Source organism: Sander vitreus, chromosome 8 (genome assembly GCF_031162955.1).
Source record: "Sander vitreus isolate 19-12246 chromosome 8, sanVit1, whole genome shotgun sequence".
In the NCBI taxonomy this organism is placed as follows: Eukaryota; Metazoa; Chordata; class Actinopteri; order Perciformes; family Percidae; genus Sander; species Sander vitreus.
Window position 1 is genome coordinate 18,559,494 of NC_135862.1, and position 16,643 is coordinate 18,576,136.

The window sequence follows — 16,643 nt, forward strand, 5'->3', positions numbered from 1 at the left end:
GAATCAGTTACGTTTGTAGGTTACATCATTGGAAGTAATATGAATTCAAAGTCCAACGAAAATATGATTTAATCAAAAGCTATTCAGTTACAGTACAATAAGTATTGCTTTTCCACAATTTTAATGTGCACCCCAACAGTTTGTTCCCTCTACAGTTGAAAGTAAAATGTATTACAGTGACAGAATAATTTGATTGCATTTCATTTACAATCCTCTATATATATACAGAAGATGTGTGTGTAAGGCTATGATCTACGTACAGCCTTACAGAGTTACTTAAGTGCAATGTACATTATGGTACAGTTTTGTCCAAACAGTGAAGATTCCCCTGATACACCATTAGTGAGTCTAGGTTAGATTCAGAGTTACAGAAAGGCTTTTTAATTTAAGGTGTAAGTTTCTTATACAAGTGTGAAAAGTGCACATTGTGTGGTATACAGCCAGCTGTATGGATGTTAAAAAAAAGTAATTATTCCCCAACAACAAGAAACATCTATATGATTTGTTCTGACCTCTAAAAATACTTTGTAAATGTGGATCAAAATGTTATGACAGTATGCATTACAAATCTATTGACAATGGGCTTTTATTAACAAATCTGTGCTATGGAGATCCAAGCAGGTTACTAAAAAATGCAATTCAAATGTAACAAAATCAAAGTGTTAAAAAAAAAGATGATTGTGGCATACGATTCTTAAATTGCAGCCAAACTGCATAAATCCTGGTGGAAAAGATTCATGTTAACATACAATACTAACATGGCTCATTTCTACTCTTAAAACAATGTAAATGCTAACTACAGTATGTTTGATAAAATCAATAAAATAATGTATTTGGATTTTATTTCAGTGCAACTATTATGGTGTCCCCAGATGCTTTTAGCAGAATTCAGAGAGCACTGAGGTAAAACAGTACGTTGAACAGCTACACACACGGTCAGCCGATATTAAAGTACTGTGGCTTCTTTGAATGAGTTGATCCATCTGTTAAAAAAAGAAAGTATTAGTATTATGATTACCACCATAATAGTCACCATATGCAACAATAAGTGGCACCAGTCTTTATACTGTACCTCTGTGCTGTTTGGAGGTCGTCAGCTTTAAAAATGTAGTAAAGTGTGTTTTTGTGGTAAAGCGTAAACTGTAACTTCAGTGATGAATCAACTTTTAACATAAACCCTAACAGGGGCTGACTCTCTAAGGCTGCAACATCCTGCATGAAGACACAATAAAAGACTGATGTTAGATGGACATGAAATCAATTCCCTTTGGTTTCATTGTAACACATCACTGGGCTTTCACTGATACAAGTAGGAGATCTTACCTCACTTGCAGCATACGTGTACAGGACCTTGTCTTTGATGACAAACCACAGCCTCTTCCCCTGCTTCTTGTTGCCCTTTGACCTCTGCAGATACCCACTCATGGAGGAGTTGTCTGTGCTTGCCGACACCTGAAACAAGCGAAACCCATCTGATGAGATATCAGAGCATTATCACACAGTGCATCTTGATGATGACAAAGTATCACTCACCTCTTTGAGGGCCGCAGGTATCTTCTTTTGCTTCCTGGGGAAAGCAAAGGTAGCTCTGGTTCCAGGGGATATAGCTGCTGATAGGGCTCGTTCACCTGATGAAAACAAATGTGAAACATGCGGTTGTTTAATACATAGAAAATACATACAATATGTTTGTTGTGGATTACCCGTGTCTAGCCCACACTGACGTTTTAGCCTACAACAACATTACAATGTGAGGATGACAGAGTGTTTGGATCATATAGAAGGAAGACAGACTTACTTTTCTGCTGCTGAAGAACAGGGAAACACTGGTCACACACTCGTGCTAACTGGTTCTTTAGGTATTCAAGACAGTATTTATTGGAGGAACAAGACTGACACACCACCTGATGGGATGATAAAGCATAAAAATATGTTACTTTACAACGCCAATTTATTTTCAATCTGCTTTGCGGCCCTATTTTTACTTATACACTATGTTATATTGTTGTACTATACTATATATTATGTTATATATACTATATTACATTTTATACTGTCTCATATCCTTAACTATATCATAATGTACCATATTATACTATATTAAGGTAATATGTTACATTGACTCTACATTATATTTAATTATATTAATACAGACAAACACTAAGTACCATTACTTAATTATAACATATATAAGCCTGGTGTACACTGTTTACATAGACCTGTTGACTCTGCTGCTATTAATCACACTATTGTCACTTCATCAGCACCACTGACTTTATGTCATTTTGTCTGTAAATACTGCATAGTATCTATTTTTGTTCTATTCTTATTTTATTTCATGTGCCTCTTATTATTTATTTCTGTTACTTTCTATATCCCGATGGGGATCAGTAAAGGAGTATCATATCTTATCTTTAATCATGTAATAGTATTTAATCAACTACTCTGTTTTAATGTAAAGTTTTATAAGATTATTTGATGAAGAACAACATTTCGGAAACTACATTTGTTTGTGAAGAGAGAGACTTTTCTACTTTTTGTCACCATACCTTCCCACACGCACGGCAGTGATGTCTCCTCCATGTTAGGGTGAACTCACAGGTACAGATCATACACATGGTGGTCCGTGGGTCAGGGATCCATATAGGGGCTTTGGATCCCAAAGGAGCACCATCACCACAATCCTGTAGCTCTACCTGAGTATATAACAAAACACAGGAGTTAACTCTCACCGCTTAAACACATACACTTTGTATTCATCACTATAATAGAGTATACACTGCAAACAGGAAATGTATGAGGTTCACATGAAATAGTTTTCTTACCTCTTCTGGAGGCTTGCCAGATATAAAACTGATCTTCTTCCTGGTGTAGTCACTGATCGCTGTGGAAATGGCCTCAAGCCATTCATCTCGCTCTGTAGCTGAACTGCAGAGAGAAAACACAGTGACTACACACCTACACACTATTCACAGACCTATGCACTGCAAGGAAACAACGCATGTTCCTGAATTACCAAGAAATATCTTTTATTTATTCATCATTACCTCGCGGAGAGAATGAAGGAGCGCTCCACGCTCTCAATGTTCAGCTCATTCTGATAGGCCTCTTGGCTTGGTTTGCTAACCTGTAATTATTTTCATTGTGAGCAGTGTTGGCAGCATATAAAATATCCTGCGATAATAATATATGTGAAAAGATGAAGAGTGCAAAGAAATACGGAGTGAAGTTCTCACCTTCATCCCAGCCAGAGACAACATGTTGTTGAACTTGTACTGGCCTGACTGGACAGGAGTGGTGTACAACAATGTGTCGTTAAACTAAAGGAGAAATGACAAAGAGACATCATTTCCCTTTTGCCATTTCTATCCATTATGTCTCTTTTCTAAAACACAGAGGAGCTCAGAGTAAGATTAAAAAAATACTGGTAAAAACAATCTGCGTGGGACGTGCATCGGATCCCAATCAAAGCTTAACAGAACACATTTTGGACTAACTGAAGGTAGGAGAGTGCGCTGTAGATTGGCCTAGGCAGATTACACAGTCCTTGCACATTACCATGATTATGTTGTATAATAATGAAATAAGAAAAGGAAGAGATAGGTGTTTTACGGTACCAGGAAGAACATTCTGGGCTGCATGACCTTCCTGGACAGCTTCTTCAGGATGCCCTCTTTCAGGAAGATCTGGAGCACAAAATGGCATTAGACGACATTAAGTGTTTATCGGTGTTTTTTGCCCCCAAAGGCAGTGCTGCCTGGAAGGCACTAGGATTAGGCACTGGTTATGGTTAGGTTAGGGTTAAGGTTAGGGTTAGGTGCCTTGAAGGCACCATCGAGCACATTAAGTCATGTTTGTGTTTAATTGAATGACCATGATGGCTATTTTTGTGACATTTGTCTTAAAATGAAGTACTATATTACAAAATCCAAAGGTTAACAAAAACATTTTCATGATAAAAATAGAGTAGCAGTTCTGTTTATGTGATTTCCAGTTAACTATAGTAATTATTGCATTATTGTATTTAATCACAATGACTAGAATCTTTAAATTGTATGGCTTAAAAAATACAATAGCCAATAATATAGTATTGTTTAACGTTCAACACACTGAATGTCAATCATATATAAATTAATATTATTAAATGGTGAAATCAATGAGTTTTGAGATCATTTTGAACTTTGAAAACAGGACCTTTAGGTGAAATTGTTTTGTCAACTGCTACTTCCAAGGTCAAGCCTGAACTCTGAAATTGAACATTCAACATGAGGTGCTTTCCGACCGGATAGTACTTGTACTTTTTAGAGGAAAAGTACACTTCTAAGCAGTTCTAAGAACTACTCTGCCCCAAAATCTTTTTTTCCGTTTGCATTCCCACTGGCCAAGTGGCCATAGGGACTGGTATGAGGGGTAAGGGAGTGACACAAGCACGGCAACGGTCTTTATAGCATCGTCACTAGACCTTAGCGCCACATACAACAACAAATGATGTTAATACTTGTGCACTTTTCCTATATTAAATGCACGTCCATTCTCATAGTAATTCACGTAATGTTTTGCTCAACACAGACGGGGCTTTATTATACTCGGAACAGACCCAGCGTCTGCCTGCTGCGCTGTGGACGTGTGTGTGTGTGTGTGTGTGTGTGTGTGTGTGTGTGTGTGTGTCGGCCGGCGAGCCGCAGGATACGCTTGTAGAGTTTAACTCCGAAAAGACAGTTAACCACAGGTTCCCGTTAATCTTATGGACATGTGTTGTGATATTTAAACAAACGAACCGTCATGGCGAAATAAAAAAGCCTCTTATTTACGAGAGCGGTCTGAGAGACCTCCAGCTTACCGCGAGGTGTCTGAGCATGACTGGCCGAGCAACGAGCTAGAGGCCGGGGCAGGCGCCTGCTGGCTGTCGCCTCACTTCATGGAGCTACTGAACTCCGAAAACTTTGAAGCTAATTGTCAATTCGGCATCAATTTTCGCAAGACTGCCTATATTCGAAATCTAAACTGTTAATTTCTCGCCTAAAACGTTGTCAGAAGTGAAGTTAATGATGAATAAGATGGTGAAAATTGTTAAAAATGTCCTGTTGTTGCTCTGTCTGCAAGTTTCCGAGTTGGCAGGGGGCGTGACTTATAAGTTCGACCAATCAAGTACACCTAGGAAAAGGTAAAAGACCCTGCTCTGAAGTAGGAGCTAAAAAAAGTACACTACTGAGGCCAGAGGAACTTAAAAATCCCCAAATTTTTCCTGTCGGAACACAACGAAAAAAGTATTCTAGGAACATTTAGTTCTAAGAACTGCAAAAATCCCTCCGGTCGGAAAGCCCCTATAGACTAGAAGTACAGGTACTTTAAGTAGAAGAAAAATGAAAACTTAAACATGTACTATTTCATGACAACTGGATAAACTCAATCTGCTGAGGAAGATCATGAGATACAATCAAAATCTACCTGAGTAGTAGCTGTTCTGGAGATTCTCAACTTTATTAACTTGTTACTTCATCTGAAAAATGTGTTAATATTTATGGAAAAGTATTTAAAAGGCCTTACCCGCCCAGGCTGAACTATTTCGTGGTGGCCATTCAGACTGCACTGCACCTGGATCAGCTTCTGAAAGTTATCCTGAGAGAAAAATAAGGACATTAGCAAACACGTGGAGCATTTTATCACGCATTAATAAAATATGCCTAATTTCTAGCTGGTTCTCACCCCTTGTTTCATGATGTCGTTGGCATGATTGGCCACCTCTTTCACTATTGCAAGAGCAGCTGAGTGGATAGAAATGTGAAAAGATGTACATCATATACATGACAGTTTCCATTCCACTGACACCATCAGGTGAGTTTACAGCATACAGATATATAAAGGGTCTTGGTTTACCTTGTGTGTCCTTGTAATCATCTGAGTCTTCAGACAGGTTTTTAAGATAGTCTGAAATACAATTAGAAACATTTAAGAGTCAGGGTCAACAGTGAAAACTACTTTGTACACCGGGTTAAGTGCTCAGTGTTATGCAGTAAATTCCTGGAATGTAATCTGAAATTAAAATCCTGGATAAAAAGGTCTGCAAGTGCTTATTTAATACAATTACACAAGAGTGACATAAGGAACATTCTTCACATTTTGGTCCTGAGGGATCAACCCTGATCCATTAGACTCGTGAAACACTAAGCTCACTCATGTTAAAGCTTATGTTATGTCATTAAATCTGATTTGGGCTTCACTTCAAAAATCTTATTATATAAAGAGTGAAGGAGGGAGACAGAAATTCCAAACTATTTTTATTTTTCTGGACACCAGAGGGCAGCATGATGCCAATAATGAGACATCGCACAGGTTGGCCCAACATGCAATGTTTAGGAGCCCATACCTACAAGTGATTTTGGAATTAAATAAAGCTAGACTTTGACAATCAGATAATGTGTCAACAATTTTAATTAAACATGATCGTGATTAATCTTATGCTGTGAAAATGACTCCTTTGCAGATGTACCTGTGAGCAACATCCGATACTGAGGAATCCTCTGAACAGGCTTCAGTAGGTAATGCTTCAGAGCCAAGTTGGCACAACATGGACTGGCCTTGGACAAAAAAAAATGACACAATTTACAGGAGCAAACTCACACAAACATCCTTGACACAGTCATAAACAATGAAACCTTAGTGACCCAACAGACACATCCCCTCAGACACAGAAAACAGGTCAAGCAAGCCTCATTACCTCAAATTCCCGTACCACTGCGGAGAATGCTGGGTTCTTCTTACTCTGCTCTTCCAGTAGAGCCACATTCTTGTCAAACTCGCGGATGTATGTGGAGTACATCTTGAGATAGGGCCCTTTCTTCAGGAAAATGTCTGCTAGCTGGGAATTCTCATCCCTGTACATAGAATGAAGTAGAATAAGATGAACTGCGACACCTTCTTGAGAATGTGTGTGTAACTAAGCTGTATAACCTAGGATAATTATATATTTCCACATAATTCCACATTTTATTTTGAACTGTTTCAGAATTAAGGTTTATATTATACTTATTATATGTAAACAGGGTTCAAAATGACCACCATCTACTAGCCAAATGCTGGCAAAATATGCAAGTGGCTGGTAGATTTGCTTCACTTACCAGCCCAAAAAACTATATTAATCTATTGAGTGGTTGGTAAAATTAATAAAATAACATTCACTAGCCATTTGGCTGGTGGACAATAAAGTTAATTTTGAACCTTGTACATATATATACACAGTACATAGCACATAACATTAAGATTTTTCTTTAATGGAACTAAGGCATCTAGCCCAAACTATGGAAAACCACCCCAGACTAAAGGTACACAAATATGGGAATGGGGTTTCCAAACACCTATGGCCATATAGTGTAGGGGCAAATATTGCTCTTTGAGCCAGTAACCTTGATCAACACACACAAATGTAAATCTACTTCTTTCTATTTTTTTTTTTTTTACCATTTGGCCACTCTCTGTTTCAGCTCTCTGAGCAGGTCTTGGTTGAGTTCGTAGAGCTGTGGGAGGTAGTACAGAATCTGGTTGAGAAGACGCTCCTCAATCACAGGCTTCCCACTCTGACGGGACGCGGTGTGCACCGCATTACGGAAGTCCTGCAGGTCAGATAGTCAGACAGATAAAGAGTCAGATGGTAAAAATACAGGAACTCAGGCACATAGAGGAAACTCAGAAGTAAAATCAATGAAGTCCTAAAGAAGAACTAAAAACAAATAGAGGTTATAAAATTGTCTGCTCTGCAAATCATGTAACATGGCCACCAAAACAACACTACAAATTATATAAGCTCTGGAAACCTTCAGTATAAAAGATAAAGAAAGAGAAATAGTACTGACCCATCACACACACACACACACACACACACACACACAGTCTGTTCCGAGTATAATAAAGCCCCGTCTGTGTTGAGCAAAACATTACGTGAATTACTATGAGAACGGACGTGCATTTAATATAGGAAAAGTGCACAAGTATTAACATAATTTGTTGTTGTTGTTGTTGTTGTTGTTGTATGTGGCGCTAAGGTCTAGTGACGATGCTATAAAGACCGTTGCCGTGCTTGTGTCACTCCCTTACCCCTCATACCAGTCCCTATGGCCACTTGGCCAGTGGGAATGCAAACGGAAAAAAAGATTTTGGGGCAGAGTAGTTCTTAGAACTGCTTAGAAGTGTACTTTTCCTCTAAAAAGTACAAGTACTATCCGGTCGGAAAGCACCTCATGTTGAATGTTCAATTTCAGAGTTCAGGCTTGACCTTGGAAGTAGCAGTTGACAAAACAATTTCACCTAAAGGTCCTGTTTTCAAAGTTCAAAATTATCTCAAAACTCATTGATTTCACCATTTAATAATATTGAATCCATATGAATAACCATGAATCAGGACTGAAAAAAAGAAGTGCAAGAGACCCTGAGGGTGCTGTTTCTGCTTCTTTTTCTGATGATGTGGAGGTTTTTGGTGGTTTATGAGGACACATGGCAAATAAAACTGCTTACAGACTGAGCACCCATTAGAGAGCTCCTGTGGTTAACATGTGCGATCTGACGGTGAAGGTGGTGCATCATGTGGAAAAGGATTTGGCAGGAAATTAGATGATTTACAAGATAAGTAAATATAATGCAGATGTGACTGAATCAGCAGTAAGTGAATATTTTTTGAAAAGAGTGAAGTGGACAAGAGCAGGGCTTTTCATGTTTTCCCTTCAAATAAAAAGGGCACAAAATCTATGTGGATTTAAATTATTCTTTAAACTTAGTTTATGAAGTCCTAATCGGATAGAAAAAACAACATATTTTCATCAAGCTATGAATCAAAAGCTTTTCTTGTCATCTGTTGCTGAAAAGCTGACATTTTGGAGACAATAGCTTTTCACCTGACAGCAACAGAACACAGAGCATCGCGGAAAATATGGCTGAACTTATAACTCAGATAAAAACACACAACAAATAGCGTGTGGTGTTATCATCAATCCGTTTGTGAAAAGCTGGCTGGGTGCCTGGTAGAGATGGAGAATGAACAAACACTACAGTAAGTCACCTCTACATTCTTTTGAACCTGGTATGACTGATCCTGATTACTGGAATCCATTCCTCTACAGCCTACAGAGACCCAAGCACTTCCTGTCTATGCTCTGCAATGAGGAGTCTGTTTATGACTCAGTCCTATTACAATCTTGTTTCGAGACCTTTGTCTCTCCAAACACCATACTCATCTTTTTTTGTGAAAATAAAAAAGGCAAAGAAATACCATAAAGGACTTTAACTTTTAAGTAAAGGACTTTAACTTTGAGGTAAACCAACACTGCAAACACAGGTACAAAGGTGGGTCATACTAGGTTGCATGAAGGTAAGCATGGATGTCGGCCCTCTATCAATTAGACATGTAATCCTTGTCGGTTGCACAGAATACAACTTGTACCTGCTCCTCTTTAGGCTTGTCTGCATTTGAGTTACAGCTCTTATAAGTACAATGTTTAAAGTTGTAATTGTCCTTCATGCCAATACAAACTTCCATTGTGGTTGTTGTTTGTAGTTGTGATTGAATTACATAAGAGACTAAATCATATTTTCATAAACATTTCATAAGTCATTTTTGTGTCTGAGTGAGCGAACAAGTTCATAACTTATATGTGGGATTGTGCTTCTTTATTCATTTATATACTGCACATTTTATATTATATGCAAAGCAACTTAGTGGCTGCAGCAGTAGATGGTTTCCATTGTGAGATTACAAGAGAGCAATGGTTAGAAGTTGAGTAGAGAGAGTTATACTGATCTGAGTACAGCACAGAAAGCAGATCGTCATATCATTTTGATGGCTTCGATTCCGTTACAGATTCAATTTATCAAAACAACACAGGGAGACAAACATGGATCCATTGAAGTCCAGAAGTGTAGTGTTACTGTCACATCACACTAGCACTGAAAAAGCTGGTGAAAACCGTGAGGAATGTGAGCTGTACGGTCGAGTCCAAGGAGAGTTAGTTCCACACACACAGTCTGATTCTGCATGGGGTGTGCCCCAGTGGCTAGCATAATCAAACACATATGGAGAATGTTTGCTCACACAGTAGACTAGCACTAGATAAAACATATAAAGACTTTCTCAACAGCATGTTATGTGGCTCGCTTAATATGTTTAGATAAGGGTGGTCGTTTAAAAAAAAAAAAAAAAAGAAAGATCTAATATCATTGTTTATAGTAATAGTTATGTTTTTTAGTTGTTGTTTTTTAATGAACACCATTTCCCATGTGGGCAATTTCTGTACACTTAATAATACTATTACAGTTGGCTGGGTGTGAAAATATTTAAACATAAGTATCTCTCACTATGATTTTAGGAGGTTTAAAATGTCTTTTGATGTATAATGTTAGTATAACTACTAGCCTCTGCTCTGGCTTGTTTTTGTGTGAAGAAAGTAATACTAAAAGGTGATGATTCAGGGTACTTACGACATGAAGCAGCTTCAGGACATCAACAAATCTAGAAAAACAAGAAGGGGGAAAGTTAAAGATATTATAATGGATGAGTATAGCTATAAAGAAAGTAAAGAGTTGCTTCCCCAAAAGTACAAAAACTGAAAATCTCACTTAGTGGTATCCAGCCATGCTGATCATTTTCGTTTATTTGCCAAAGTTTTGAGATATACGTCTCCACCCATATGTTTTGTAACTAGAGTAATGGCAACACCGTCTTCAAAATGAGATGCTGCTGAATAATTTTTAAATGTCATTTTCCAATGTTGTGAGCACCACAGACGACATTCCTTTCACCTCAAATGTACTGGGGTGGAAGAGGCAGAAACCTCAAAACCTGGGCAAGTAAAACCACAACTATCTCACTGGCTAAACACCCCTCGCTGTAAGTGAATGTTAGTTCATAATTTGAGTGAACCTACACATAAAAGAAAAACAAATGAAGACTCTTACACACTCTCAGAGCTCATGATTTCTGTGGCGATGTGGTGAATCTTGCTCTTCTTCTGTCCACTCTGCGTCTAAGAAAATGTGCAAAAACACAGACTTAGAATTACAATGCACTATGGGCTTTATAAATCCCTGTGCAGTTCATGGCAAAACTACTGACAGCAGATACACACTGTGTGTCATAATATATTCAGGTAGAATTTGCGCTAAAGCCTGTACCTGATATAAATGAGGTCAATGAAGAGAGTTTACATAGTGCTAAAAGGAAGAAAGGTTCTTTCCCCCACGACCAAAATAATTAATATCGCTGACACCTTGCAAAGGACAAACCATGTCTGATGATTCAAGGAAGTATTTCTATATATATAAATAAAAAACAGTGCCTGCTTCTCACCGTACTCTCCTCTGGCTGCTCATGGTCTCCTTTACTTGAGATGGAGCTGCTATCGTCCTCGTCCTCTGATGTGTTGGCAAAGATGTCATCATCCAGGGGCGTCATCTCCTCATCAACAGAGCTTCTGTCAACAGGGGCAGGATGTTAGGGTCAGTCGAGAATAGAGGTAAATGCCAGAGCATGAACGCACCACTGTGCAGGTGTTTTGAACACACAGAAGCAGCCGCAGGCATTTATTAAAAAACACTGAATGCATCATTCACATGCGACACGATTAGTATAAAAAGTACAAGAAAGGGAAGATGTTATTTATAGAAGAGGGGGAAAGGGATGAGGTTTGAAAAAAAAAAAAACAACTGTCAGCTCATAATCTAAAAAAAAAAAAAAAGTTCAGCAGTATTCGAACATTTTCTGCTCTGATCAAGTGGGAGTCATTTAACAAAGAACACACAGGAAAGGGACTTGTCAAAACTGGAAAAACAGAAACATAAGAATTGAAAATCACTAATCATCTCACACACACACACACACACACACACACACACACACACACACACACACACACACACACACACTAAAATGACTACATGTAAACAGCTAAAAGGGGACTGCACCAAAGACAAACTACATATCTAAAATACCACAATTCCCTGAGGGGGCACATACACTGGCCCCTCCCTGACCAACACTGCAGAAAAGAAATAGGCCAAGGCCAAGCAGCAAACCCAATAAGCCAGAGTTTGTGGCATGTTTACAATAGCTGTTGCATTTAGCTGTGACTGGTCTGTTTGTGAGCAGCTGAACGTCTTTTAACAAGTGATTGTTGCACAGTTTAAGCTAAAGACGGGCGACACACTAAGCTGAGGCTGAGCTAAGTGAAAGGCAGGGTGTACAGTTATACAAACTTTAATCCTATTTTTTCCAACTGAGCAGTACTGTTATTTATAAAAGGAAACATATAAATTATTTGCATAAAAGGATAATTAGAAAGATTACTACTGGGAATAAAATCATGCTACTAAAGCATCAAGCCGGCTGTTCTAGCCAATGTTAAAACATATTTATATACCTTCCCGAGAGCTACTGTATATCTGCACATTTCTGGTTTTGAAAGACAGAAGTGTCTTTATTAACAAATAGCACTGTTTTATAGTGACCGTTTCTTAAATAAAGGACTTTCAATTAAAACTTGACAGTGGGCTCTGTGGATAATGCAGAGGAACATTGTTTTGAGCATCACACATGGGATTAATTACCTCCATTGTCAGCATGAACAAATAAAACCAAAACTGTACTTGTGACTAGATAACACTGGAGATGTGCCCGCTTAGCCATAAATTAAAAAAACAACACAAAAAACTGCTTTTGAACTAAATACACACACTCATGCCTTCTAGGCCAAAATGTGTGTAGTGTTAGTGTTGCCTCTGATAATAGCTTATAGCATTAAGTAAAGCAATCTAAATTGAGGTCAAACTTCAATCCATCAACACCTGAATAGCTGAGCATGCGTGCCACTATACTTGTCCAACTCCCCAGACAGGAATCTGCAACTGAAGACACAATGTGACGTGCTAATGATACACAGTCACCCTCTGTAGTTAACTTTTACAGATGAATGTTTTAAAGAAGCCTACGGTGTTTTCCTGCACTCCTTTCAGAAAACAATGGAAATCACCTAATATAATGATCGATGAGATCAGATGTGAGGTACGGAGACAAAGACAAAGAGACAGAAATGAAAGCCATCATAATCTACCTCTCATAATCTGTTGGCGTCTGACACTGTTGGGGTCCAGTGTTCTTCTCAAAGGACATATATGGCTCCTGCTCCTCATAAATGTCCTCATCATTATACTGCCAGGCTGTAGGCTGGGAGATGGAGGCACAAGGGGATGTCAATGCACTTCCTACATGCACATTAATGTAGTCTGGTATCTCTTCATAGTAAGGAATGTTCTCATAGTAAACAACTTGGTCTGTTCCAGGAGAAAACTCGTCTCCGTCCACGCTTTGCTCTACTCCAATCAGCGGGCAGGAGAATTTACGTTGAGCCTGAAGATCCTTGTGGAAGCCCTGACATCCATCTTGGTCCCTGTCCACACTTTGTTCATTATCGTTGACAGTGCACTCCGAGCTCTGGGCTCCTTTTAGTATCAACTTGGGAAGCGTCTTCACAGAGAGCTTCAAGTCCAGAAGTTTCCGGAAAGAGTTCCTCTTCTGTCCCTCGGAGCGATAGAGGTCAGCAGCAGAGAATGACTTGGCTCTCTGTTTGCTGGACCAAGAAGGCTTGGTGAGTCCAGGTGTTGAGAGTTGTTTACTCGTTTTCTCTTTTGGAGGCAAAGACACCTTTCTCATCACTCTCCCCTTTAAAACACAATCTTGTATAGGAAGGGCCTGCCTTTTCTCATCATCTCCTAAAGTCCACTCTTCTTTCTCCTCAGAGGATTCCTTCCTCTGCATCCATGCCATCGGGTTGCTGTGTCTCTGGGGCTTCTTCGGAACTACCTTGACCACCCTTTCCTCTGCTGCCACAGTGGGGGCAGGAGGTTCGCTTAGCGCCGGTTGATTGAGTAAACTGCTAGAAGGAGGACTATGTGTGAAGTCACTGTAGACTGCCTCCTGATCATGAGTTCCTTCCTTCTCCACCTCTTCATCCTCCTTGTCAACCGATACCTCCATCTCCTGGATGCTGCTGTCCCAACCCAGGTCTTCCTCCTCCACATCCTTTGGGAGCATCTGAGGAGCAGGTGCAGACAGTAAAGGCTTTTTCCCGAGCGGAGGGGCGGGCTGAGCGTAGGCTTTTCTCGCTGACAGAAATATTGGCATCTTGTTTCCAACAGGTACACTGACAGACAGTGATGAACTTCCTTTCCCCTCTGATGACACCTTCACCTCTTTGACTTTCATTTCCCTCCCATCCTGGCCTACAATCTCTTCACTCGCCTCCTCCACCTTTTCCTGACGGGCCAGCACCACCGTCCTGGGTTTCTGTGGTACAGGGACAGGGATGGGCTTCCTTGAGGCTGCTGGGACTGGTTTGGGCTGGGGAACACAAGATATTTGCTTTGAGCCAAGAGCATCTTCCTCTGGTCCTCGCCCAGGTGCACTCTGAGGTATTACGTTACCATTTGCCTCATCGCTCCATGTTCTGTGAGAAAGGGATGGCCTAACAGTCACCTCAGGACTGGAGGTATTGATGTCTGTGTTGAGAATTCTGTCTAAAGTGAATGTTTCTTGAAGAGGTTTATGCTTTGTGAGGTTGGTATTAGTGGAAGTGTTCATCACTTTGCACTTAGCATTGTCTGTTTTCTCTCCACTGTTATCCACACTACCTCGAGACGTAGGGAGAAGCTTTCTGTTTGCTGATGTGTTCCTGATGCACATGCAGTTTTCCTGGCTACACAGACAAATAGGAATAATATAATCCCAGTCTGGCTTTTTGTTCTCTTGCTGTATTCCATTTTGAGAGTTAAGAGGACCTTCGATCTGCGGGGTTTCTGTTACAGATGTTTGGAGCTGGCTCTTTGAAGCGTGTGGCTTGGATTCCACAGTAGTGCCGAGTTTGGAGAGGCAGGGTTTGGGGGCCAGTACTGGCTTAACCCTCCTCGGTTTGCCAGGAGACGGGAGCGAGAGGCTGTCTCTTCTGGGGGTTGAGGGAGACAGCCCTGGCCTCTCGAGCTGGGTCAGCTTTGGTTTTGGGGCCACAGGTGGCTTTTGCATGGCTGAGGAGAGAAAAACAAAAGAAATGCACTTGAGATTTTGTGTAAAGTTTTCCCATCTGAATCAGAGCCGCTAGAAAACCGCTTCAAATCTGAAACACCTCAAAAACAATTATGGATCTAATCTGACTCAATAAAATAGCAAATTCTGGATATCCAGATGCTATATTTGATGCATTTTCAGTTGTTGCCCTAAAGAGAGTTCACCGTTTAACTCTTTGGCTCTGTAGCCCTGATCCTAACCTCATGTTTGCCACTCCACACAACAGCACAGTAATCCGGCTAATGATGCATATCAACAGGCAGAGGAGGAGGATGAGCTGATGGGAGATGAAGCGTGGGAGAGAAATGGAGGAGGGGGTACAGGGACTGAAAAGGAGTAATGCAAACTGTTACATCTGGCTCAATTCAAAATATTTTGTGGTGGACAAAACAAACTACTAAAAAATGAACTGCTGACAGAGAGGGATGTTTTTTTTCTCCCCTCAGCACATATTTCCTCATTCAGCAAGCCACAGGTTTGACACTAAACACACCTAACCAAAAAAAACACTTGTGAATTTTTATTTGGAGATTCTGGCCACAATCAACCACTGACTGACAGACCAGTAAATGAGTGGGATAGGTCCTATAGGCCTACTACTAATACGTTTCTAAAAAATCCCATGTTTGCCAGTCACTTACCTGTACAATACATAGACACATAGCCATGCACAAAGTCTGTTTTAGGTCTCTTGGTGTTTTATCTTGAATTTGTTAATACACTTGTTTGTGTCGCCGTTTAACTTAGCCTATACATTTAAAAGCATAACCATGGACAGGGGCTGCAGATTAGTTTCAGCTATCGGTATTGCCCCTAAGAAATTAATGTGATTTGTAATATATTTGGTAGTGCAGTCACTCACAAATCTTTGACCAGAACGATCATCGAGTTTGCAGTCACTTACCTGAGTTAATCATCGCTTCGCTTCTGTTTTGTCAATTCTTTTTAATCAGTGCAGCGGAAATAAAAAATATTTTGAGTCCGAAAACATCTCAAGCCGTCGACTCCGAGTTATCTGTCCAAAATCCAGTTTCCCCGCTTTTGTTCGAGTAACACATGTGATCCTCCTGCTACACACAGCTCATTCTCACCGGACAGGGAGCCGCACTGACTGCTGGTAGCAACAGGCAGCGACTACACCACAGAGCTTCCTTTTTGTTTCCATAAATAATCTACTAGGGGGGGGTCCTCAGGGGCCACAGAATGCCTGATCAATCAACACAAAAAGTTGGGAACTAAAGTATAAGTGTAACATTAACTGAGTCAAAAGTGTCTAAGAGAAGATTATTGTGTTGTAAACTACAATCTACTATCCATCCGATCAACATGTCTTTTGCATTAAGACTTTCTCATTATTATACAGGAATTTCCACCCACACATATCTTTCCACATACATCATCATCATTGCTAATATTAACGCCACTAGTGTGACTAAGAGACTAGAAATATGAGTGGAAGCCAGCTGATGCTTTGTAAACTATATCTGATAGTTGAGGAAGTAAAACTCAAAAATGATTCATGGGTGGTGCTTTCGTCATGCTGTAA

General features: G+C 39.8%; 1 protein-coding gene across 2 annotated transcripts; it reads right to left on the reverse strand.

Annotated features, from left to right (window-relative positions):
- Positions 1–51: 51 nt before the first annotated feature.
- Positions 52–16,498, reverse strand: LOC144522319 (FYVE, RhoGEF and PH domain-containing protein 6-like). 2 transcript variants are annotated; one of them, XM_078257308.1, is made up of 21 exons: positions 16,002–16,498; positions 13,092–15,057; positions 11,333–11,453; positions 10,942–11,009; positions 10,465–10,495; positions 7,459–7,610; positions 6,719–6,875; positions 6,491–6,578; positions 5,878–5,928; positions 5,707–5,765; positions 5,548–5,619; positions 3,618–3,686; positions 3,237–3,320; positions 3,048–3,127; positions 2,826–2,928; positions 2,550–2,696; positions 1,799–1,904; positions 1,534–1,628; positions 1,324–1,452; positions 1,073–1,212; positions 52–983 (listed from the first exon to the last, which is right to left on the reverse strand). In XM_078257308.1, exons 1-21 carry the CDS (start codon positions 16,012–16,014, stop codon positions 947–949), a joined length of 3,768 nt encoding a protein of 1,255 aa, XP_078113434.1. In that variant the 5' UTR covers positions 16,015–16,498; the 3' UTR covers positions 52–946. The 2 variants fall into 2 exon arrangements, with proteins under 2 accessions (XP_078113434.1, XP_078113433.1); XM_078257307.1 differs by having other exon boundaries at positions 11,333–11,456; positions 16,002–16,497.
- Positions 16,499–16,643: the final 145 nt, after the last annotated feature.